At 41.4% G+C, this 24554-nt stretch overlaps 1 protein-coding gene and 1 long non-coding RNA gene across 13 annotated transcripts in view; one reads left to right on the plus strand and one right to left on the minus strand.

Annotated features, from left to right (window-relative positions):
- The first annotated feature begins 397 nt into the window (after positions 1–397).
- LOC310754371 overlaps positions 398–24554 on the plus strand; it is a 36327-nt gene continuing 12170 nt past the window's right edge. Inside the window, exon 1 of one of the 2 annotated variants that reach the window (XR_014543771.1) lies at positions 398–449. This is a non-coding gene — a long non-coding RNA (uncharacterized lncRNA). Of the gene's footprint in view, positions 450–538; positions 728–24554 lie in introns of those variants that run through there. The other variant, XR_014543772.1, reaches the window with a different exon arrangement.
- Positions 7693–24554, minus strand: part of DACH2 (dachshund family transcription factor 2) — a 333515-nt gene continuing 316653 nt past the window's right edge. For 5 of the 11 annotated variants that reach the window (XM_083595933.1, XM_083595932.1, XM_083595935.1 and 2 more), the window contains 5 exons: positions 24026–24171; positions 22200–22347; positions 20010–20153; positions 18545–18610; positions 14852–18413 (listed from right to left, as the gene is read on the minus strand). In XM_083595933.1, the coding sequence (XP_083452059.1) occupies positions 18139–18413; positions 18545–18610; positions 20010–20153; positions 22200–22347; positions 24026–24171 (779 nt within the window). In that variant the 3' untranslated portion in view covers positions 14852–18138. Of the gene's footprint in view, positions 8650–14851; positions 18414–18539; positions 18611–20009; positions 20154–22199; positions 22348–24025; positions 24172–24554 lie in introns of those variants that run through there. The other 6 variants (XM_083595936.1, XM_083595937.1, XM_083595941.1 and 3 more) reach the window with 3 other exon arrangements.

The raw sequence follows: 24554 nt of genomic DNA on the forward strand, positions 1-24554 counted from the left end.
GTTATCCTTGATAACCTTACCCACCCCAGATTTGTCAGATTCCCTTTCAAACCATTCTGTGTACAAAAATCCAGAAATGTTTTAAAAGAGAAATAATAGTGGCTTTCTACTACCCCAGTTTCAATTTAGGGTGGGGGAAAACAGAGTTGGAAACAAAACCTGTTAAAATGAAACACCAAAATCTTGTGATTCCCGACAAGTGACATTCAGAGGCATACTGTCTCCAACAGTGGAGGGAAAATGTAGACATTACAGCTATGTCTTTTTAAGCATGGTTTCAACAAGCTTCCACAATAAGGGCTTTTTATTTAATTTTTCCGGTTCTTCAATGCCTGGGAAGGACTGATAGAAGTGTAAATGCAAACAGCGTCCTTCTTTTTTTTTTTGCAGAACGATATCAGAAAGCGGGTGTTTATGGAAAGTAAAATGCATTATAAAATTCAGTAAATGTAAGTGTGGCTTTTTCTACTCTGGTATGAGACTCATTTCAACATATTTTTCTTTGGCTTAATTTTTTTTTTTTTAAATTGAAATTGAAATTGTCATAAACATTCCTGGCCATTATTCAAGAAAACGTAATGGAAATCCGCCTGGCATAAAAGTTTTGGGCAGCTGATTTCTCCTTCGAATATCGTTCTGTGTTCCAGTTTATGTCCAGTTTACTGAATAATTAGCTGAGGGTGGGGAACTGGCCAACAATGCAATAGCACCACAGCTATTGCTTAAAGTAAGTCTTTGGGTCCTTTCTAATTTATTGAGGAAAATATGTACACAGGGACAGAGGCATAGGAAGGGGGTGCGGTGAGTGCAGTCTGCCCTGGGTGTCATTACTGAGGGGGTGACAAAATGGCAGGCAAGAGGGTGGCACACCTCGTGTCCGGCAGCAACAGCTCTTCTGACCCAGCAGCAGAGAGCAGCCCTCAGCTGTGGCGAGGCTCACACAGCCGCAGCAGCTCCATTGCCGGGTCATATCTGACCCAGCTGCAGAAAGCAGGAGGAGAGTGAGCAGCAGCTTCCCTGCCCCTCTCCTACTCTGAACTGTGGCACATGGGAAGGCACCCTCCGCGCCCCTCGCCCCTTGGGAGCGCACCCTCCCTGGGAGGGTGGGCATATTCTCTGCCGCTGCACAGGAATTTGGGTGAGTTGTGTTGTGTTATTATGGCCCATATACTGCTATCGCTTTTGCTGATGTGATTCTCGAAGTTGTTGCTTTGTTGGTGCACTGATTGCATTTTTCTTTTGACTCTGTGGAAGGAATTCAGCATAGCACCTAAGGAGATCACTCCATCTGTGCAAACATTTTTACCTCCCCTCTCCTACCTCTGCATTCTGTTCTGAGGATACGCCCAAGCCCCTGAGACAATTTTAGGGGGCAAGCGGGAACACAGGGGAGGAGAGTAGGGAGGGGAAAGCCTCATTGCGCTAGCAGAGGTCCTGGCATGAAGTGCTGCTGCAACAGGTCTTTGTAGACAATAATGAGCTATATGGACCAAGGAACTGACTCAGTATAGACTCATAGAATTGTAGAGTTGGAAGGGACTCCAAGGGTCATCTAGTCCAACTCCCTGCAATGCAGGAATCTTTTGCCCAATGTGGGTAGGACTACTCAAGCATTCCTGTTCTTGCCCTACCTTCTGGCTGTGTGATAATCAGGTGAGGAAAAGCTGCATGATCAGTCCCACCTATGCAGTGCTAGCCTTTCAATACAGTTGTACCTCTACTTACGTATCCCTCTGGATACAGAATCTTTGGGTTATGGCCACAGCAAACCCGGAAGTGTATACTCCCATGTTTCGCCGCGTGTGCATGCACAGAAGTGGCCTGTGCCCCTTGTGCATGCACAGAAGTGCTCAATTGCGCCACGCAAATGCACAGAAGCACACAATTGCACCATGTGCATGCGCAGAGGCGCACCTCTATTTACATAATTTTCAGGGTGTTAATGGATCCCCGGAACAAATTAAGTTCGTATCCGGAGGGTCCACCGTACTAGTCAAATAGGCAGGGGTACATATTAAATACACAGAGCTGACTGAAATTCATACAGGGGCTCTTGATAGTTGGATGTATGCTTTTCATGGAACCATTTTATAAACTGCATTCTTTAATAAGAGACTTCTGTTCTTTGCTCGAACTACTATCTATCTAGTACTACATTTTAGAGAGAGAAAATATTTGTGTGTGTGTGTGTGTGCTACATTTTTATATGTTTGGAGTTAACAGCGGAAGGTTATGGAAGTAATTTCAGAGGGTTCTCCCCCACCCCCGCCACCCGAACTGTGTGGCTCTTTTCATATGTAATTATTCTCAGAGCACATTAGATAATGCTGCTGTTCCCACAGCTGTATACACATCTATAAATCATTAATGAGGCAGTTAACTGAAAGAAAACTATAAAAGATTTGCATTACCCAGCAGAACCCAGCCTTAATTGACTTCCAGTTATTTACAATTAATTTTTCCATTTGGAATAATAACACGTAACTTTCTTTTTCTTTTAAAAATTATTTTAATGGTTTAGGAATAAGATGCTGACTTCTCATCAAAAGTTTATACATTAAGGTCCCTGCTGACATGCAGATGCTAGTTTTCTGCTTGTGCACAAAGGGCACATGCAAAAGCATTGTTTGCAAATAACAACACATGACTTTGTTTCAGTTTATACATTACCATAGGACAGGTGTGAATAACCTTTGGCCCTCCATATATTGCTGAACTACAGCTCCCATTATCTCTGGTCATTGGCCATGCTTGATGAGGCTGACGGGAGTTGTACTTCAGCAACATCTGGATGGCCAAAGGTTCTTCACACCTGCTGTAGGACCTTCATGTGATGGAGCAGAAGAGTAGCTTGTTCCATTCACATAAATGATGTTGATTTTCTGAACTGGGGTTTCATTATTCAAATTCCCAACCATGCAAAGGCCCCATTTGCAAGATTGGTGTCCTTCAAAAGTTTTTTTTTTTTGGGGGGGAGATTACATGATTCATAGTTTTAATAATCTACATTAGGTCTGGGGGAATCTGTGGCTCTACAGATGTTGTTGTGTACCAACTCTCATCAGCCAGCATGGTCAAGGTCAGGGCTGATAGGAATTGTCCTGCAACAAACAGATCTGGGGACAGCCCTAATCTACACAAAGGAGGATAGGCAGGGCACACTGTTTCCTCCACAACACACTATGGTCCCAATCTAGCTGTAATCCCCCCCCCCACATTTTTGATGGGGTCTTTCCCAGTCCTTCCAGATGCCAGCAATTGAAACTGGGCACTTCAGCATGCTGCAACACATGTGCTCTGGCACTGAGCCACAGCCTTTCCACAAATGGAAAAGGAACATGGGAAGTGTCCTTATTCCAACGGAGTGGATCTGCCTAACTTAGTATTGTTTACATTGACTGGCAGTAGTATTCTAAGAGTTTCCAGCCAGCCTCCTCTCCAGCATTGCCAGGAGACGCCTGCAATGGAACATGGGACATTCTGCATGCAAGGCATGCAGTACCCCACTGAGCTCTGCCCCTTCCCCTATGTGAATTCATATCCTCAACCTAATCTGAAGGGGGTATCAAATAAGTTCACTGCAGCTCAGAGGAAACAAAATGATCCAAGAAAAAGCACTCTCCCATAGAAGAGCTTTTCTGTTCTTTTAGTTCAGTTTTGGGGGTGGGAAATGAAGGGAGAGGATGGTGAAATTTTGCATGCTATAAAGGAAGTGAATGATTTCCTCAAAAACACTGAGCACACTGGGGTGTTAGGGGATGAGAAGTACCTCTGGTGGGGTATACATCATGCTCCTTCTGGGGTAGTTTGTCCACCTTTGGTCCCCACCCAGCACTCAGCTCTCACCAGTGGCGCCTAGAAGCTGTCAGCATGTGACAGTGGCCACACCCTTGGAACAGCTTTGAGTGGCTGGCTGGCTGGGTCCCAAACCCTCAGTGAGTTAAGTACTTCGCCTGCATGCAAAGACAGGCTCTGGTGGATTGAGGAGATGAGACCAATAGTGGGTCCAATGGTCAAGAAGACGGTTTCTGCATGTGCTGTAGAAGGAAGTGAGGGGCAGACAGGGCTCATCAACCTGGAAAAGTAGCCCATCTAGAAGATGGAAAACTGTGCGCTTTGTGTGCCTCCTCCTGTCACCTTCCTGCGGCCAAGATGGTGCCAAATGTATTGCTCTGCTTTCCTTTGGACCACACTAGAGAGGCCAAGAGGGGGTCTTGCCGCCTGGGCTGCCCAGGACCTCCATGCACACTGCCCAGGCTTGGGCCCTAGGGAGGACACTTCAGTGCTGCAGATGCCACAGTCTGACTTCACCCCTGGAGGTGCCGTCCATTGTCTCTCGAGACAGACAGATGCCAACAACAGCAGGAGATTCAAAACCAGTGGAAAAGGAAGCCATTGACTCAGAGACTGGACAAATGGAGGTGGTGGTAGAAAGGCTTATCAGTGGCTGTTAGGCATGTCCGTTAAATGAATGGGATTGCCATATTAAGGCAGAGGCAGTATGCTACTGAACACCTGCTGATGGAGGGCAATGAATGGGAGAAAACCTCTGCCTTCAGGTTGCGCTTGGGGACTTCCCAGAGGCCACTCAGGCCCCAAATATCTGAAAGACCGCTTGCTGCCCCACAGACTCCCTCACATGTTAACAGAGGGGGCCCTCTTGGCAGTTCCATGGCTCTCAGAAGTTTGGGGGAAGTGGCCCAGGCCAGGGCATTCTCTGTCACAGCTCCTAGGTTATGGTATTCCCTCATTACAAAGCTGCACCTGGCAACTTCATTATAGTTTCATCGCGTAATGAAGATCCACCTCTTTGCCCTGGTCTTTATCACCTCAGATGTTGTTTGGAGACCCACCCTATTCCTGTGGCTGTGATTTGTTTCAACACTGAGTTGTGCATCACCACTCTGGGACCTGCTGGTGAAAGGTGTGAAATAAACTTGATCACCATTCTCATCTGGTTAAATACTGTGTGAAGCAAGACCCTGGAATAGATAGGTTGGTGGCTTCATCCATCAGAGGTCTTATGTTCCTTGTTCTTACCCATGATGCAGATGTGAACACCGATAGTACATCTTGTGTGGACATTTCTTTTGCTGGTCTTGAGAAGTGTGTAAGTGTGTGTGTGATTAAATGTTAAAAATTCATGATATGGAGCCCCATGTGTGCTCTCAACCAAAACCGAAGCCCAAGAGCTAAAGTAAGAAAATAGAAGCAAGAGGGAGGCAAACTATCCGAGGCAGTATATTTCTGAATACAGCTGTTGGAGTGGAGAAAACTGTTGCACAGGTCCTGCTTGCAGGCACCAGGTTGGCCAGTGTAAGGACAGGACGTTAGACCTTTGGCTTGATCCAGAAGGACTCTTCCTATGCTCTCATATAAGGGATAAAAAATGAAGGAGGAGGAAAGAGGGGCAACTAAGAGAGACGCGGAGTGGCAAGAGCAGTGGAGGCTGGTTCATTAGCAGAAGTGGGGAACTGCCCCACCAGCCTTAACAAGATTACACCTGCTTGCTTCTTACAGCCAGACCAGGAGCTCCTGTTTGTCTATTTCTTCCTCCTTAGTCTTAGTGTTTTCCTTGTAGAACTCAGCAGGGAGCAGAATGGGTGCAAAACTGGAATTAGTTGGCTCTGACTCCACTTAGAGTTGGTCTCTCTGCATTCTGCCCCATCAGTCCCAATGGGCACACACACACACACACACACACACACACACACACGTAAAGAAGACAGAAGCCAACACTCTTAAACAGCAGAAATAACTCAATTATACATTGCATCTCGTCTTCCCTCTGAAGAACTTAGGGCTGTGAATCCATTTTAGCCTTGCAGGTTGCAAATTTGATATTCACAACTAGTCGGTGAGGTAGAGGAGGCTGGTAAAGCATGCCTGGCTCAAGATTAACCAATAAATATCATGGCTGAATGGATATTTGAACTCTGATTTCCCCAGTAGCTGAAGCTTGACTGCCTGTCCATTATGCCACACTTGCTCTGTCAATCAGTTCTGACAAAGTTGTTGTTATTGGTGAAATGCTATTTAACTGCATAAAAGTTAGGAACAAAACCTTGGGCACCTATTGTTTCGAAGGAGCTCATGCATACAACATGGATGGTGAACATGATCTATGTCGTGCATTGTTTGAAACTTTTCCCTTCCCTAAACCTCATTTGCCTGTGCCTGGCATTTAAAACTGTTATTGGCAATTGTGCTTGCTAAGCTAGTATCAACATAGACCAGCCTTTGAGTGGGAAAAGGATGCTATGATCTCTTTCCTGAAGTTGCTTCAAAGGATAAATTCAGTTGTATGCTATAGTTTATTCTAATCACCCCCACACACACACCTTGGTAACACAAAAAACACAAAAGCAGCTATGCTGCATCAGAATAAAGCTCAACAGAGAACTCAGAATCCTGTTCTCAATTTGAGCATCCAGATGCACATCAGAGGTCTGCATGTAGGATGTGAACGGTGTCAAATAAAGAGTAAATATGAATCCTCTTTAATAAGTAAATACTCAGATAATTCAAGATCGTAATCAGTATATACCATGATGCCTACTCTTGGTGAAGTGGTAGAAGACCTTCTTGGTATGCTGCTTTTATTATCTGTATTTTAATAGATTTGCTTTTGTATTGCTTTATTATAGTTCAATGACTTTTAAACTATTATAATGTAAATGTTTTTAGCTTTCTGGATTTTATCTGTGTTGTTTTAACCTTGAGTCCCAGTCTGGGTGAAAATGCAGGCTATAAATGTAACAGTAACAGCAGCAGCAGGATCCAGAAAGGCATGAATGCTATAGAAGCGATGGTACTTCAGATGTTGCTGAACTCCCTACTCCCATCATCCCTGAAATCAGTGTTAAGAAATTGAGATATAAAAGCTAGGAGCTAAATGGCACCTTAATCCTAGGTTATGGGTGCAATAATGGAATGTGTAGGTGCACTTTTTTCATAACCGGAATGCAAAGCTGAAAATGAATTAACTGCAGCTAAAATAATATGTTCTTTTTTCACATGGTCTAGTCCTTCCCCCTGCCCACCCCCCTAGTATTCTTCAGAGAGTCTTCAGAGAGTAGCTGGAAGTGGGGAGGCAGAAAAAGCTCCTCCTTTCCTTCCACTCTGCAGTCTGAAATCTTCAGCGCAGTACTGTGCTCAGAGCTCAGAAACTGCTTGCGCTAATGAAATTCTGTCGCAAAACACGCCTAGAACAATGGGAGTTTTGAACACTGCCTGAAATGAGAGTTAAAATTGCTGATGCTTGCTTTTTCATACGATGTCCAGAATGAAAATCAATCCAGAAAATGTGATCAGTATCCACTGCTGCTCTTGTTTTCATTCCAAAAACAATACAAATGCTATGTGACTGATGACTTCCCCTGTCTCCCACCAGTTGCATTGTGTTTCCTTTGCATTGAAATGAATGGTGTCAGATAATGAAATTAATTGCTTAAATAATTATGTGAAATTTTGCTGTGGCAGACAGCAAGAAAGTAAGATTTTTGACGGAAACTGAATTGCAGCAGATTAGAAACAATGCTGCAATGAATATGGGCAGAATGAAAATCAATGCTTTCTTACATCCTTACCAAACACACACACATACACACACACACACACACACACACTGTTATGGCTTCTTCTCCCTTTGGCATTTCCCTTCTCCAACACTTAAAAAAATAATTCAATCAATTTCCAAAGTCAAACAAAATGATTTTTAATACTGCTGTTTTTAGCAAGAACATTTTAACAAAGAATGTGTACTTTTAACTTAATATTGTACAACAGAGAAACTATACTTTAAATTTTCTATTGTCTAATATTCTACTATATAGTCATCCTCCCCTCCCCCCCATTCTTCTTGAAAGACCAAAAGCCAAGCGGAACTGAGAATAATAAGAATAATGTAAGAATAATAATAATGATGATGATGCTGCATCAATTTATAATCCCCTTATTACATCAGCTATTGTGGGTTATGTTCACACCCTCTCAGATTGCTCATCTAAGGAAAGGACAATTTTTACATCGTTATCGTAATAAAAAATGTACATACTTTTATCTTCGAAATGTATTATATATTGAGTTTCAGCTTCAGTAAACAAAGCTTAAATTTATAAACACAATTGAAACGGCTCTATGTTGAGCAGTTTCAGTGCTGACACTGGACCTGTAGGACATACAGCCAGTGAAAACCTTTGCGGCTTGTTTAATTCATTGTGCCATTGCTATACTGTAATAGCTAACTCCTTGTGGGGGGTGGGAAGTTAGTTATTTTGGGGAATCATTCTTGTGTGTGCTTAAGAGTTCTAGTATAACTTTTACCCCCTCCCTCTCTATCCTCTGGGGCCTAAAATGAATTGCTACAACAGGTTTGGTATAGTACAGAAAGCTTGAAAGAAGTCATAATATTTCTCAATGACATTTTGGCAGTTTTCAACACAGGAACAGTAAATTGCTTCACACTGTCCACATTTCAATGCTACCAATCCTGTCCTTCGCAGAACACTGAAGGCATCAAAGGTTAGAAGGGACTTCTTTCATGAGTTATATAGTCTTCAAATAGTGATCATTATATTTTCCCCATCCCACCCCTTCATTTTTACTGTCTTCAGTACATAATGGTAGGTTTGATGTATGCTCTGTTTTCTGGAAGAAAAAAAGAAGAACACAGCATGGTAATTACATAAATCTAATATTTGCACTTTTGAAAAGGCTGAGTTAAAATCAATATTTATGAATCACACACGTTTCAAATCTGCAAATGCAGGAATATCCTGATTGGCTAGAGTAAAAGTAAGACTTTGAGTACAGCAAGAAGTGAGACATGTACCATGGCAATTCCTTCTGAGTAAATATACAAACAGTATTTGTAAGGCTCTGTACAGATGGACATAGATGGTGAGCCTGTTGTGGATCCGCCTTCACTTTGCTTGGGTTAGACATACAACCTTCCTAAAAGAACTGAGCTCAGGAACAACCAATTCCTTCCTGATTCTGGCTGTGCAAAGTGCTGATTGGCTGGCCCTTGTGGAAGTTATGAACTCACTTCCCCTCCTCTGCATGGATCAATATACTAGTAATAGTAGTGATGATGGCGATGATGATGATGACAGAAAACAACGGACCAGCTTAAAAACATACCTAGGTGCAAGAATAAACATTTAACCTGCTAAACATATCCTTCACATCCATTTTTTACAGGCAAAGAAGCGTAGCCATATTTGCGGGGGGGGGGGGGTAACCTGTACTGGATTCAGAGTCAGGTATGCATGTCATTAGAGGAGCAAAAATGAATGGAAGCAGAATTCGCTTTGCAGCAGAAAAGCCTTCATTGGTTCCTGACTTTATACATCTGTTTTTATGGGTTAGGCAAAATCACTAAGGGCTGAACTAGCCAAATAATGCAGAACATTAAAAAAAGAAGCTCTAGTAGTAGTAGTAGTAGTAGTAGTAGTAGTAGTAGTAGTAGTAATTTATAATAATTTATAATAATAATTTATTATTTATACTGCACCCATCTGGCTGGGTTTTCCCCCAGTAAGACTCTAGATCCTTTCTAAGTTAATAAAAACAAAACTTTGCTAAATCCAAGGTGCTAGATAGTTCTGGTGGGATGTCATGCACTTAAGATTCCATGCAAGACTTCAAGACCTCATCCAGCAAACTAGGAATCAACGACTAGTTTATGACCAATTAGATTTGTTTTTTATTTTTGCTTTTTTAAAGGCTTAACATTTTCTTTTCTGCTTAAAAGTATGACAATATGCAACAAGTTTAAGTCAGACCTTGATGGGGGGGGGGTGGAGAGACTTGGGATAGGAGCCATACCTGGAAATATCTGCCTTTCCAGAGAGCCCAGGGAACCAGCACTGCCAACATCTGCCCTGTTCTCTTTTGAGGTGCCTCCTCTTCAGAACCCTTCTCGGTGTGGGAGGGCACCCTACTACTACCACCTGTCAGAGACCGTGCTGAGGAGGGCTGCATGGAGGAGGAATGGTGGGAGCCTCCCCTCCCCCTGCTCCTGAGCTGGATCCTGAATCTTCCCAGGAGCAGGAGGACGGTATAGATTTGGAACAGTGGTTTGCAGAGGGGCATAGTTCAGAAGGCAGAAGCTGGGAAATACTGGATGGGGAACAGGTAGGAGAAGAAACACTGGGAGAGAGGGTTAACAGATTCACTGTCTCTGGAAAGCATTCCTCCGCTCTCCCCAAGGTCAAGAAGAGCTGAGAAAGTGGCAGAACAAAAAGCACACAAAGCACAGAGGGTACAAGCTCAGATTTCAAGACGTAGAAGTGACGTGGATGAATAGGGATGTAGGGGGGTGAGATTCTTAATTGGGAGCAGCACCATTCCTAGGAGATGGGTTCTTTATTCTCTTGCTGTGATCATTAAAGTTTCTAACTGGTAAAAAGACTTCCTTTTCCTTTGTTCTGCTTATCTACTGCCACGGGGGTGGGGTTGATTCCCTGAAGCCTGACTCCACCAGACAGGACCTCCCTCCCTACCCCACCAAAGCCAATGCCTGAGAAACAGAGTACAAGCTCTTTCAGTCGCAAGCTTCCTCAGAGCGGGTGGAGCAACCTCTTTGGTGCAGGACTATAAAAATCCAGTTGACTTTGGAGTATTGCTGCAGCAACATCCTAACTTGCTGCTTTTAATGCCTTTACAGCCAGTCCATGACACCCAATCCACGCAAGAGCTGACCGTGGTCCTGGTCTCCTGCAGCTGGCCTGCCCTTTAGCCAGGCCTTGCCAGTACCAATGTGAGGTCCTAGACAGAAACAGCTTAATTTATTTTGTTTTTGCATATATTCTTGAATAAAACCTGGAATACGAAATTGAGAGACCTAAAAAGGTGTTGAGTGAATCAAGTGAATACTTCCATTAGTCTACAAAGTGAATTAAGCTCATCACATGCCCAATCCATCTGCAAGAGGGCATATTTTAAAACATAAAAGACTGCATTACAAATCAGCATGGTTAGTAAATCAATATCTTCTCCTGGGATTGGGAGGAGAAGCCACTTCTATCACCTTTGTTTTCTGCATTCCTCTTTATCTGGAAAAGCAAACAGACACCAAGCTCTTTTCTTAATGATAAGAAATATGCTGTTTTAAGTTCAGGCAGTGGTGGTGGGGGTAGGGGGGGAGTCTACGGAGAGCCAAAAGGAATGCAAATCTATATTCCTATTAGTCTTAGAATACATTTAAAGTCCAAACAGCTGCACCAGCAACTACTGCTTTTGGAGGCCGTAAGAAAATGATCAACCCAACCGGCATGTGTATAATGTTGACATATCTCCCATTACTGTTTTACATATGCCAATACCAAATCTTCATAAGGAAAGAACCTGTATTGACCGGCTAACCGACACAGATCCTTGGAGCAATCACCAAGTTTTGCTACATTTCAATTTTGAAATGCATTTCAGCTATAATATGAGTGATTTATCATTTAACGGGAGCTGTCAAAGTAAACTCCTAGATAAAACAAAAACATCTGGAACTATAAACAGCCGAGTGCAGGAGCTGAATTTTAATCCACATCCAGCATGTTCACTCTATTACAAACAGGAAACAGCTAATTAGTAATTGAATGTTTCATGTTTTTAAGAGGGCTTGTGCTTTCCAAACAGTGATGATCTAATATGGAGCTTGGACATAAACATGAATAAATACCAGGGACAAATGATTGCCAGAGGAATGTCCAGGAGCCTGGGAACCTCAAAAAGGATGCCAGGAGAACTGGACTGTGGAGGTCTTTATAGTGGCGCAACATTACTGCCATGAGATCCACAGGGGCTTGGGCAAAGAGTAAACAACATTTCACATAAGTGAAGAGTGCTCCTTTCCATGAGTCACAGGGCCCAGAATGGAGTCTAACAGCCATGGGGCAAGGTCACTTATGGTGGACAATGGTAGGTCAAGGGTATGGCCTGTATAAAGTATATAGAAAGCAGATTTTACAGAAAAATAATGAACAGATGATGGCAGGCAGATAATGGATATGTTCAGATATCATGACAGACCATGGTTTATTGCTCTGGGAATGAGCCTATTCTCTGTTAATCTGGGCCCTGCTAGGCATGAGGGCACAAGCCATTTCAGCAAGTTTCACCCAACAGCAGAGTAGCCATGATGGATCAAAATGGATGACAAGGATGGGAAAGTTCAACTCTGGTCCACTCTGCGAAGGCTGCTTGGAACTGTTAGCCAGCTCTCTCAGTGACAGTCATGTGAGACCTTGGCATCTTGGAAAAGCACAATGTTAGCACAATAAGATGCTAAAGAGAACAAAAAGAAAAGAAAAATCTAACAGTGCTTCCAAACATTATTGAAAATAGAATGTGCTGGGATGAGTTGGATAGACCATGATCTTAATTAAGCAATGCTGGACAAGAATGGAGCCCAGATACACTTTCCCCTAGTTAGATTATGGACATTCAAGGTCTACAACTCACGTAGCTTGCCTACGCAAGTCAAGTAATGATGGAAAAGATGGGAAATTATGTTCCATTTCCTGATCAATGCTGCATGAGAAACTACTTTATCCCTTATATACCCAGTAGGTCACTGCAGTCTGTGGGAGAACTTCTCCTTCAAGTCCCAAGTGCACCAGAAGCCGGATCCACAGTAACTCAGAGCAGGGCTTTCACTGTGGCTGCCCCTGTTATGTGGAACAGCATTCCTGTTGAGATATGACAGGCAACCACTATCTGCATTTTCCAGAAACAATTGAAGACAGTTTTGTTCCAACAAGGTTTCTCAGCCAGATGACTAGGTCTCTGCCATGGGGGTCTACTTGATATTAATTTTTAAAACAATTGTTTTTAAAGCTGTTTTAATTGCATAGAATCATAGGATTGTAGTGTTGGAAGGACCCCAGAGAGGAATCTAGTCCAACCCACTGCAATGCAGGAATCTCAATTAAAGCATCCGTGACAGATGGCCATCCAACCTCTGTTTAAAAACCTCCAAGGAAGGAAAGCCCACCACCTCTTGTGGGAGTCTGTTGAACAGCTCTTCCTGATGTTTAGTTGGAATCTACTTTCTTGTAACTTGAATCCTCTGGAGCAGGAGAAAACAAACTTGCTCCATCCTCCTCCACATGGCAACCCATTAGATATTTGGAAATGGCTATCATATCTCCTCTTAGTCTCCTCTTAACCAGGCTAAACATATGCAATTCCCTAAACTGTTCCTCATGTTTGGTTTCCAGACCCTTGAACATCTTGGCTGCCCTCCTCTACAGACACTTCAGCTTGTCAACATCCTTGTTAAATTTTGGTGTTCACAGTATTCCAAGGCAGAATTTCTATCTTCCATACCTTATCCTCATTTCTGTGTTTCTCAGCATGCCTAGCATTTGGGAATAAAGTTCATTGTTGCCCAGGCAGAGCTGAGAGGAAGCACTTAATGAAGAGCTGAATAGGTAGCAACAATGAAAGAAGGAAATGATTCTCTGCACATCATTATTACTGATGTTATTATTAACAATATATTATAAATTGCTTTCCATACACATGTCTCAAAGTGATGTAAAAAACCCCCCAGTTAATGCTATTCTATGCTGCATCAACAGAAGTATAGTGGCCAGATCAAGGGAAGTAATAGTCCCACTCTATTCTGTCTGATAACTAGGTGGGTTGAAGGATGATAGGAGGCGAAATCTTCAGTTAAGAGTCGGAAATAGCAAGCTTAAGATGCTCATTCAAATGACTCTGATTGCTTTGTCAATGTAATTATAATGCTATTATGCCATTCTCAACCCGTATTATTTTCTAAGTACCATATTGCTATCTTTCATTGCTTTATGTTGCCAAGTTCCGTTTCAAGTTCAGAGTATCATTATCTTCCATATGAAGGTAATAATATGCTTTGAATGGAGCACTGCATGTCAATAAACTGATGGATTTGTTTCACTTATAATCTTGAGTCTGTGGTATTTATCACTGGATATGCACCATTCCCTAATTCTCTGGTTTGCCAATGTGCAACTTTGAACTCTGATCAGATCACCAAATTAGCAGCCCCCTGACCCAGTTTGTTAGGAAGTTTGGAAACTTTTGCTTCTGGTTTCATTTAACCACAGTTCAGCAGTACATTGCAAGCCCAAATTATGATTAATCTATGGTTTGTTGAAACCACAGTTTGAAGCAAATCATAGTTAAGATCATTTGTCAGGTTTGGATAATACAGCAAGCCATAATTAACTGAAAACAGAAACAAAAGCTTCCAAATGCCTCCTTGTAGCCACACCAGCTAAGATCATTCCATTATGACAAACCATTGTTTATTGAGATGTCTAGATGCAGCCAGTCAGTGTTATGTAGTAACAATTTCACATTAGCTGATATTAAGTATACAGGCTTTGTGTCACTATTACCACTATTTACCATTGCCTTGCTTGCAGAACACAGATGACGCATATCTGTGAGCAGCCCATAGAACATACAGTGGTACCTCGGGTTAAGAACTTAATTCTTTCCGGAGGTCCATTCTTAACCTGAAACTGTTCTTAACCTGAGGTACCACTTTAGCTAATGGGGCCTCCCGCTGCCGCCATGCCACCACTGCACGATTTCTGTTCTCATCCTGAAGCAAAGTTCTTAACCTGAGGTACTATTTCTGGGTTAGCAGAGTCTGTAACCTGAAGTGTCTATAACTCGAGGTACCACTGTACATTATTAGGTACAATGCAAATGTAAAAGATGTTGATGATAATCAATGTCACTGTGTAGGGAAAGAATGATTGAGGGAGTTGGGTTTGTTTAGCCTGGATAAGAGGAGACTGAGAGAATATATGACAGCCATCTTCAAAGATCTAAAGGGCTGTCACATGGAGTAGGATCTGAACCAATGGATTCAAGTTACAAGAGATTCTGACTAAATGTCAGTAAGAACATTCTGATGGTAAGAGTTGTTCAACCGTGGAACGGACTCCCTTGGGTGGTGGACTCTCCATCATTGGAGGTTTTTAAGCGGGGTTGGATGGCCATCCATCAGGGATGCTTTAGCTGTGATTCCTGCATTGCAAGGGGGTTGGACTAGATGACCTTTGGGATCCCTTCCAACTCTACAATTCTGTGTTACTATGATTGTATGCCTTTTCATCAGGCAAATATTTTTCTTTACTTTCCCTGGGCTTTTATAACTTGAGGAGTTTTACTCCATTTGATTTTATTGCTCTTTTTTTCCTACTTATTTAATTGTGGTGAGTTTTATTGGGGCTTGTATTTTTATTGATATGAGTTTTTTGTTGTTGTTAAACCACCATGGGAGTTATTGCATTTAAGAGTTGCATAGGTGTTGACTTTGAGATACAGATGGATGTTCAATCTGAGACTCACACATTCAAGAAGTACCTTGACGCTGCACTCATTCAATAGGGTGCATGTGGGAACCAGTCCTATGATATTATGCCTACTACCTTATTTCCCACTTCTTTCCCTTTCCCAAATCCACCAAAATCTTTTTCATTGTTCAAGCTTTGTGCAAACTGGTTGAATAAGAAAAGAAGCTAAGGTCAAAAATTCATCCTGTATGGAATGTTCAGGACCTATTGATGTTTCCATTTTATAGCATTTTTTACTGTATTACATAGTGAAGATTTTAAATAAATCTTTGGGCCATAAACGTATTATTTTATTAGGTTTATCCCATAATCAAATATTCATTTATGTGGGCTTCATTCTATTAAAAAATGAAATTAGACAAAGGTGAGCCAAACTGTGGATTTACAGTAGTTTAAAGCATAATTTAATTCTCTAGGGATAATATTGACAATATAAAAAGGGTATAAATGATATTCCCTAACACTAAAATATGCTTATGAGCCCCCAGTGCATGATAGGCTGTTTTACAACCTACCGTGAAATGCATGACTGCCTTAATAAGCAAGACATTTAGAAAGGGTTTTCAGACCCAGTACATTGTGTAACATGAATAAAGATCTCACAATTTTGCCTGTGAGCCAAATCCTATGTTAATGATGGTAATTTCCCCTTTGGATGATATTTTCTTTCCTAACAGGGTTGTTATTTCATAGTATAGATGTCTCCCTCTGTTCTATATTTGGTATCATGGAAGAAAAGGGGGGGGACTCAGTAATTTTGGAGGTGGGACTCTTCATAGCAATCTAGGAGGCTGTCTTATACCTAGTCAGAGCACTGGTCCAGTAGCTCACTACCATCCACATTGACTGGCAGCAGCTGTCTAGGGCTTCAGGCAGGGTTTGTTCCTCAGCCTTACCTGCAGGTGCCAGGGACTGAACCTGGCACCTTCTGTGGGCAAAGTAGGTGATCTTACCACTGTGCTGCAGCATTCCCCTTAATTCTCAGTGCATGCTCATGAGAGCACAGTAATTGGCTCATTTGATGTTGCTCAATCAAATTGCTGGCATTGTGGGCACATGCACACAACAGATTTTTACATTTAGTTTCTAATTTTGTGAATCTTGCCCCAAAGCACAGCTTCTATAGGCCAGTTCTTATGCTCTCTAGGGACTTGAAAACTTCAGAGTGTAAGTGGCAGGGCTGCATGTTTGAATACACTGCTGTGTGCTCAAATCTCTCCCTACATGTAGAGTTTTGGCGAGTAAATGGCAAGCAAGCAAATAAATAAATGCTAGGGAGAAAAGCTCTGCTCGTCCTTTATAGTCCTCAGCGAGGACCAATAAAAACTGTCCAATGAGCAAACTATAATGCTAGACTGTACCATTTCTGAAGGAGGGGGTCCCACATATTTGAGTTGTTCACCTTTACTTAGGTCATACAGTAATTTAGTGAGAAGGGGGTTTAGCAAAGCATACTAGCTGATTGGTGCTCTAACTCTATTCCAGATTACATACAGTAAAAACTGGAGCTCTCAAGCTTCAGTCTCATCTTCACCCTTTTCAAGATGTACAAAACGTTCCCCCTTCCAGTGATTCCTCAGGATGGGGTGGGAACAGAAACAAATAGTTTGCCAGTTCTGTTTCTGCCACTGGCAACACTGGTGGTACCCCATGTTGATGAGAGGCACCCGTTATTTCTTTTAGCTGCATAATGCAACATGAGAGCAAGAGCAAGAAAGCAATGCCCTCACTGTGATTTGGTTTCATGATGAGCCAACAAAGCCAATTCAGAGTGAGGACAATAAAATGGTTTTGTGATGATATCATGAAGCCAAACCAGAGTGAGGCTCATATTTTCTGCTGCAACTAAAGCAAAACATGGATGCTGAACAGTGGCAGGGAATGTGGTTACTGCTGCTGCCAGAACTACAAAGTGGTGGCAAAGAAGGGATATCTCCCACCACTCTAACTTTCAATTTCAAAATATTCTATTTCAGAAGATTCTGCTCAGGCCTTCTTTTAAGGTCTCACTGATTTTGTCAAGACTTTCCAAATGAAATCACTGGCCTCTAAATGTGCTCAATTTAATCACCCTACAAGTTTGCTGTTATTTTGTTTTTTAAACGTGAAGATTTTCATGTTTTCTGTGTTAGTACATCTGTAATATTAAGGAGTATTAACTCTTATTTTTATAGAAGAAGAGAAAGATGAAACACTAGCATGGGTTATTATTTTCCTCTTTTTTGCACCTACAGGCTCTTACTAAATGAAATATAATAATATACAAAAGTTAACTAAGGTATAAACATGCAAAAGGAGAAGTCTCCCTGCGATCATAAAATGATGTTATTTTCTGTTCAGCAGTTCATGTTACTGCTGTTCATGCTAATTAATTAAAGGAGCTGTTGCTGTAATGTGCAAACAGGGAATCTGAGAAACTGAGAGGGCTTTTAGGTCTCCGAGTGAAGTTAAGTCAATCTGGGTGCGAGCAATCAAACGTAATGAAATCACATGTCAGTGCTAAGCTTGCAAAAACTGTGAAGTTTGACTGGGGAGTAAAAGGATTATAATTAGATTTCCAATAGGATAATAACTAAATGGCAGAAAGCAGTAAAGAGAAAATATTACTTTGTTAGCTAATGGTGCTGCTGTTCGAGCTTCAGTTTTTATCAGCACCGCTTGTAGTTGTGCTAATTTAATTTGCTTTTATCAGCAAAAAATGTACCACTCGAACGGTACTTGAATGTCATTTGCAAAAATCATTGATCTGAAGGTGCACTTAATGACACCCAGTATGTTTATTTTATGGGAAACGGAGATTGGTTGATAAAAATTGGTTGATGCACCATCCCTGCATTTGGCCCCGCAAGTGAGTTATGGCAACTGAAACAGAAGAACATTCAAATGTGAATCTTTTCTTCGGCTTTACAATGCAACTGCCTGCTGGACGCCCACACAAGAGTGAAGAGTTAAGACTTGCATGCTGAGGAAACAGTGGTGGTTTCCAAGGGCAAGACCGGCCTGAGAGATTTTGCTGCTTGAGACAAACGATATCTGGAGGGCCACAGGTGGAGAAATCTGTGGAGAAATCTGTATGATTAGAATTTCAGAAGCATCTTTAGGGCTGTGTAGGCTTTGTTCCCATTAATTGCTAGCTTGCTGAGTTAGAAACGAAAAAAGGATAGAAGAAGAGCCGAAACATACCATACCTTGCATTGGCGCACTGTCATGTTGGGTTCCATTGCGTTCCGCCTCCATGTCTGGAATCCCAGCATCTGCAAAGCACAATTTGTAGTTTTATGTTGTGAACTGCCCTCAGATCTACGGGTATAGGGCAAATATACACATTTAATAAATAACAACAACAACAATAATTTATGCAACTGCAATATCTGAAGAAAGTTAAGCACAGATCAAAAAAATATTTCATTATTATGTTTATACTCCACCTTCTCTCCAAGGGCTCAAGCTTCCCTCTCTGTGTCTATCCTCACAACCACCCTGTGAGGTAGGAGTTCATGACTGGCCCAGTGAATTTTCTGGTCTTTGGAGATATGCTACAGACTGGTGAAAAGTTTGGACAGGGACAACTCTGTAAGCATACTTCCTGAACTGGGATTAAAAAGGATTCTAGATTTAACTTATTTGGGAGAAGTACATTTCCAGAGCAGTTTACTGCAGCAGCCTAACATCGCTGCACCTCATTCTCAGTTGTTCCCTTGATACAGCAAGGGCCACTTCTTTCCACGCAAACCTGACTGACCAGGTAACAGGATCCACATCCACATCGAGAGCCAGTGTGGTGTAGTGGTTAAGAGCGCTGGACTCGTAATCTGGTGAACCGGGTTCACATCCCTGCTCCTCCACATGCAGCTGCTGGGTGACCTTGGGCTAGTCGCACTTCTCTGAAGTCTCTCAGCCTCACTCACCTCACAGGGTGTTTGTTGTGGGGGAGGAGGGGAAAAGGAGATTGTTAGCTGCTTTGAGACTCCTTAGGGTAGTGATAAAGTGGGGTATCAAATCCAAACTCTTCTTCTTCTTCTTCTTCTTCTTCATCAGAAGCCCAGGAAACTGGATTTAGGATTGCAGTTGTGCAGCACAATTCAAACTCAAGATGAACTGATGGCACGCCAGAATAAATCCCTCTACCTGGCTCAGCTGTTGGAACTTAAGAAGGCCTAAGTCCTGAAAAAGCTATGTGATTGGGAATGTGATGGTGCAAGGAGACACTTAACACTTATTCCAAACCTTTTTCAGCTCATTCACATGACCCGGCAACTGTGACAAAAAGTGTGGTTTTACATTAAGCTCTTTTTTAAAGGGCTGCTCTCCTTCTGCCAGGCTTGGGCCGACTCAGCCAGCAGTGGTCACACTCCTGTATGGAGTTTGGAATGCAATTAACTTATGCCTGCTTAATTTAAGCAGGTATAAATTCTGCTGGCCTCAGATACTTAGGATTGCTCTGAAAATCTGACTGATGAAGTCATCTGGCTTTTAAAATGTTCTCCTGTTGTGATCTTCTTATGTAGTGCTGCATTAATCTTCATCGAGACTGTATCTTTTCACACTTTATAAACTGCTTTGAAAGGTTGTACTCCTGAAAAGCAGTATAATATGATTTAAATGAACGAACAAATAAATGAATTCACCAGCGATGCCCGACTATCACGTTACCATTTAGCATCCTGAGACTATCGCCTGATGTTGCCTGTTTAAGTGCCTGTTCCGCTTGCTCTCTCCTCTTTGATTCAAACTCAAGAGCTTCTTGCAATTTTCTCTTGGCTTTCTTCTCTTTCTTCAAGCGCTTTTGAATTATTGCTGAAAGATGAAAACACAATTATGAAAGCATTAATGGGGCCTTCCCTGGGAATATAAAACAAATATATTTCTCTGCTGACATTCCAGTTCTGCTTTTGGTTTACAAGACTATTACACCCTGTTTCTCCATATAAACATTCTTGAAAATTAGATAATGGTGATTCTGCTTGCTACACGTTTGGGCATCAAAATGAAAATTTATCTATATCTATCTATCTATCTATCTATCTATCTATCTATCTATCTATCTATCTATCTATATCATCTATCTATTTATTTATTTTAAAAAATTACATCCTGCCTTTCCATGAATCATAAGCAGAGTGTTTAGCAACAACAATAAACAACAATAGTAATAGTAATACTACTTTTAATCATAATAATACAATTAAAACAAAGACAGAATCTGGAATGTCAAATTTCTTTCCATTTGGAAAAGGTAAGCACACCTTCGAGGTTTTTGTTCTGCTTTTGCAAAACTCAGAGGGTTTGATCTACTCTAGATAATTAGAGTAGACCCACTGAAATCCATGGGACTTTCTTTGTGGAGGAAAACAAAACAATGGGTTGGATCTACACTGTCATACTTAAGAGAATAAACTATTATATTCTCAAAGTATGATAGCCTCCTCTACGTAGCGCTAAGTCTGGATCCAACCCACAGTTTTGATTCCCCACCCCACCCCACCCCACTGCCATGATGCTGAATAATTTTTTGTGACCTGAATTTCATCACAATCTCTCAATTTGCTATGAACCTCAAATATTTAGCCAGTGAAATGTGAGCTGTACATCACATTTGAAATGTAAGTCTATGGTATTATCTTCAGATTTTAATTTTATATTCCAAATTAATTTTTAGCCTACAAATCAATGGCTATCAACAATGGGCCATTATTAAACTGTTGAATGATTATTTGCATGAATTTGTATATATAAGCAGACATAAAATCCCAGTTGTTATAGATAATAAACACCAGTTTGCTATTTACCAATTCCATGCTCTTTATAGGTAAGCGGAATGTGAGGGATTAAGTATGAACAAATACTGCTGATGAATAAATGTGAACATGAATCTGGGACATATGTAGGCTATATGACCTCAGTAAAGATTGTCACCCAAGCCCAATGATTTCTTATGGAGATGTAATGTGCAAATACTTTCACTGCTGACCAACACTGCCCCATTAACTTCGGCAGTGTTGGTTAGCAGGGACAGTGCTTCCACTAGGAGTAAGTAAGTCAATGAATAAAGATCAATTTGTGCATTGAACAGACAGGTGACCATGATCAGAGCAAGTTGCTACAATCCAGTTACAGTGCAGCATTGGTTTATGGTTATATTTGCTCCCATTATACAAGGTGAGCACTACAAAGTTGCATCTGAACAGAATACTGACATTTAGTAGTGATGGAAGCTATTTACTGTATGAAATAGAACACCCCTCCCCCAATACTGCTTGCTCTAGTCCAGAGTTTCCCAAACTTGGGTCTCCAGATGTTTTTAGACTACAGTTCCTATCATCCCTGGCCACTGGTCCTGCAAACTAGGGATGATGGGAGTTGTAGTCCAACAACAGCTGGAGACCCAAGTTTGAGAAACCCTACAGTCTACTCAAAACCAGAGCCCATCAAAGTTGCTCCAAAGCAGTGGTGGAAAGAACATCAGGAGATCTGATCACAGGTTTCCTATGTTTTGACCCAAAGATGTCATCAATGTCATAAAAATATAAGAGGAGCCCAGCTGGATCAGTCCAAAGGCCTATCTAGTCCAGCATCCTGTTTCTCACAGTGACCAACCAGATGTCCCTGGAAAGTCCACAAACAAGATATGAAGACAACAGCTCTTTTCTGCTGTTGTTCTCAAGTTTCCCTCTGGCAGCCTCTCCGTTTCCTTCTGTGATATACTAAGAGCACATATAGCAGAGGTGAGGCCATGGTGATCCAAATGAATTAGGTTTAGATGAAGGCTTGGTGGGTAGGAAAAAGGAAGGCTTCTAACCATAGGGAGCAGCATGCCAGAAACCAGTTTTTCTTTTGGCTTACCTCTGTTCTGCAGCTCAGCAGTGAGTTGCCTTTCCAGACTCTCTCTCAGTTCTCTCTCCCTGCACAGCTCCATCTTCAACTCTTTCTTTTCCTGCTGGATCTGTTTCTCCTGCACTCGAGCATTATCTACAGCAACTTTCAGCAACCCCTGTTAAAATAGGTGCACACAAACCGATCCTGAAAACAACTTTTTAATGGAATGGTAGGGCTGAGCTCAGGCGAGGGAACTATGGGTGCTGTTTTATTTTTTTTGCCTTGTCAACATGATCACAATTCTGGTGAATCTAGTGGTTGATATTATTGTTGGATGACATCTGGATGAACAATCCCATTCAGAGTCTGCAGGACACAGATGCTTTACTACAGATCCAGGCTCTGGCTAATGCACACCCCAATTTCCAGCCTCATACATCAGTGCAATACAATATAGCAGTCTTTCTCAATCTGGTGCCCTCAATATGCTTTGGTCTGAAAATCAAATCTTTCCTGACTGTTGACCATGCTAGCTCAGGCTGATGGAAGCCGTATTCCAAAGCATACGAAGGGTTCCAGGCTTAGAAAGGCTGCACCATTAACTAACACAGATTCCCATTATTATCTTAGCACAAATTCTCCAAATTTCAGCAAATACTGGATTCACCCAAAGATCTGTGTTACTGGAAAAATAAATATATTTTAGGGCCAAATGGTTTTTGTGGGAGAAGATTTAGCAGCAATGGCTTAATCATGTTCCCTCTCATCCTCATGCATCAGTCTTTTTCCAATTTAGGGGCTTCCTCATTTATTTCAGAACTTGCATACATTGTTTAGAGTTCTCAGTCTGAAATACTTGTGGAAGATTTTGAAGGTGGCGATACTCATGTGTGCCTGAAGTCCCTTGCGTGTAAGAGCTCCATGGGTTGGGGGCATTCAAATATAGTGGAATTGCATGTATCAGCTGAAGTCTCATTGCTAAAATTTATTGATGAATGAAGGATAAGTGGACGTTGGCAGATGATCCATAAATAATCCAGGATATGCATTCTAAGGAGAAGAAGTATTTGTTAGTTGATTTATTTAAATGATTTCCATCAAGCTTTTTGACTATAAGATCCTCAAGACAGCTAAGAAAACAAATGACAAAAAAGCAAAAGGTAAAAAGTTAGGTTGAAGTGCTTGCAAGCATATAACATTTGTAATACAATATAATATCACACACAAACTTTCTACTTTTCACAATTCACATTAAAATCACCATCCATTTAAAAAAATGAGATTCTGAAATTAACAAATAGTTGACTGAAACTGAATCCAAAGTTCCCACCATAAAACAAAGTTCCCAAATCCCGACTATATTATAGATAATATAGATTTATCCTTCCCACATATCTGACCTCCTATACATGAGCACATCTTTCATATAATAAGGCATATGGGTTTACTACAGCCTATGTATTATTATTCCAATACAAAATAAACTCAGTTTCTCTGAGAACGTTTTATCTTGTTTGCCTCCCTTCCCTGGCTCTGATTACATTTGTTCTTTTTACATGTATACTTGTTCCCAAGTTTCCATTATCCAAACTGCCAATTCAGGAGGGTTTTTGACTTTTTCTGAACTTGACATATAGTCATCATACCGTGTAGTCATCTGGGCAGCTGTTGCCAGTTGTCTTTTGGGGACACCACTTCTTTAAGATAATCAGACAGACTAGAGGAACTCTTGATAATTTATAACCAATAATTTATCTTATTTCTGTTAATATTTGATACCAATATAATTTGATTTTAAGTCTCTGTCATCTCAATGCAGGGTGGGATGTGGAATAATCACTGGGGCATTTTACCTGTATGTTGGTTAATAAAGTTTCTACGGAGGACAATCCATCTGCAAAAAGAAAAGGTGCACGGAAACCAGGAGGAACACTCTGCCCAGCCAGTTGGATCTTCTCTAGGGCTGGTGCCATTATTGGGATGCCAATCTGCATCTCTTCTGTAAAGACACGACAGAGAAGGAACAGATTATTACTTGGGGAGCAACTGAGGCAACATCTTTAAAAATGACCTGGGTGAAAGAATTGAGGGGATGCTCCCAAACTGGGAGGGGTAGCTAGCTTATTCCACAGAAGATAGAATTAGGATTTAAGATTACCTTAACAGACTCACAAAACTAACAAAACGACTTTCAATAGGGAGAAATGTTCTAGTCCAACCCCCTGCAATGAAGGGTTGTTTTATATATATATATAAAATTAGACTGTGAAGAAGCATGAAGAAATTTTCTGAGAACCAATGGATGAATCTGTGGCCTTGTTCTTGTCTTTGATGCTGCTTTTGCTCTTCTTCTTCTTCTTTTAAAAAAAATAAATTATTTGG

This window comes from Podarcis filfolensis, assembly GCF_964270895.1.
Source record: "Podarcis filfolensis genome assembly, chromosome: Z".
NCBI classification, from domain to species: domain Eukaryota; kingdom Metazoa; phylum Chordata; class Lepidosauria; order Squamata; family Lacertidae; genus Podarcis; species Podarcis filfolensis.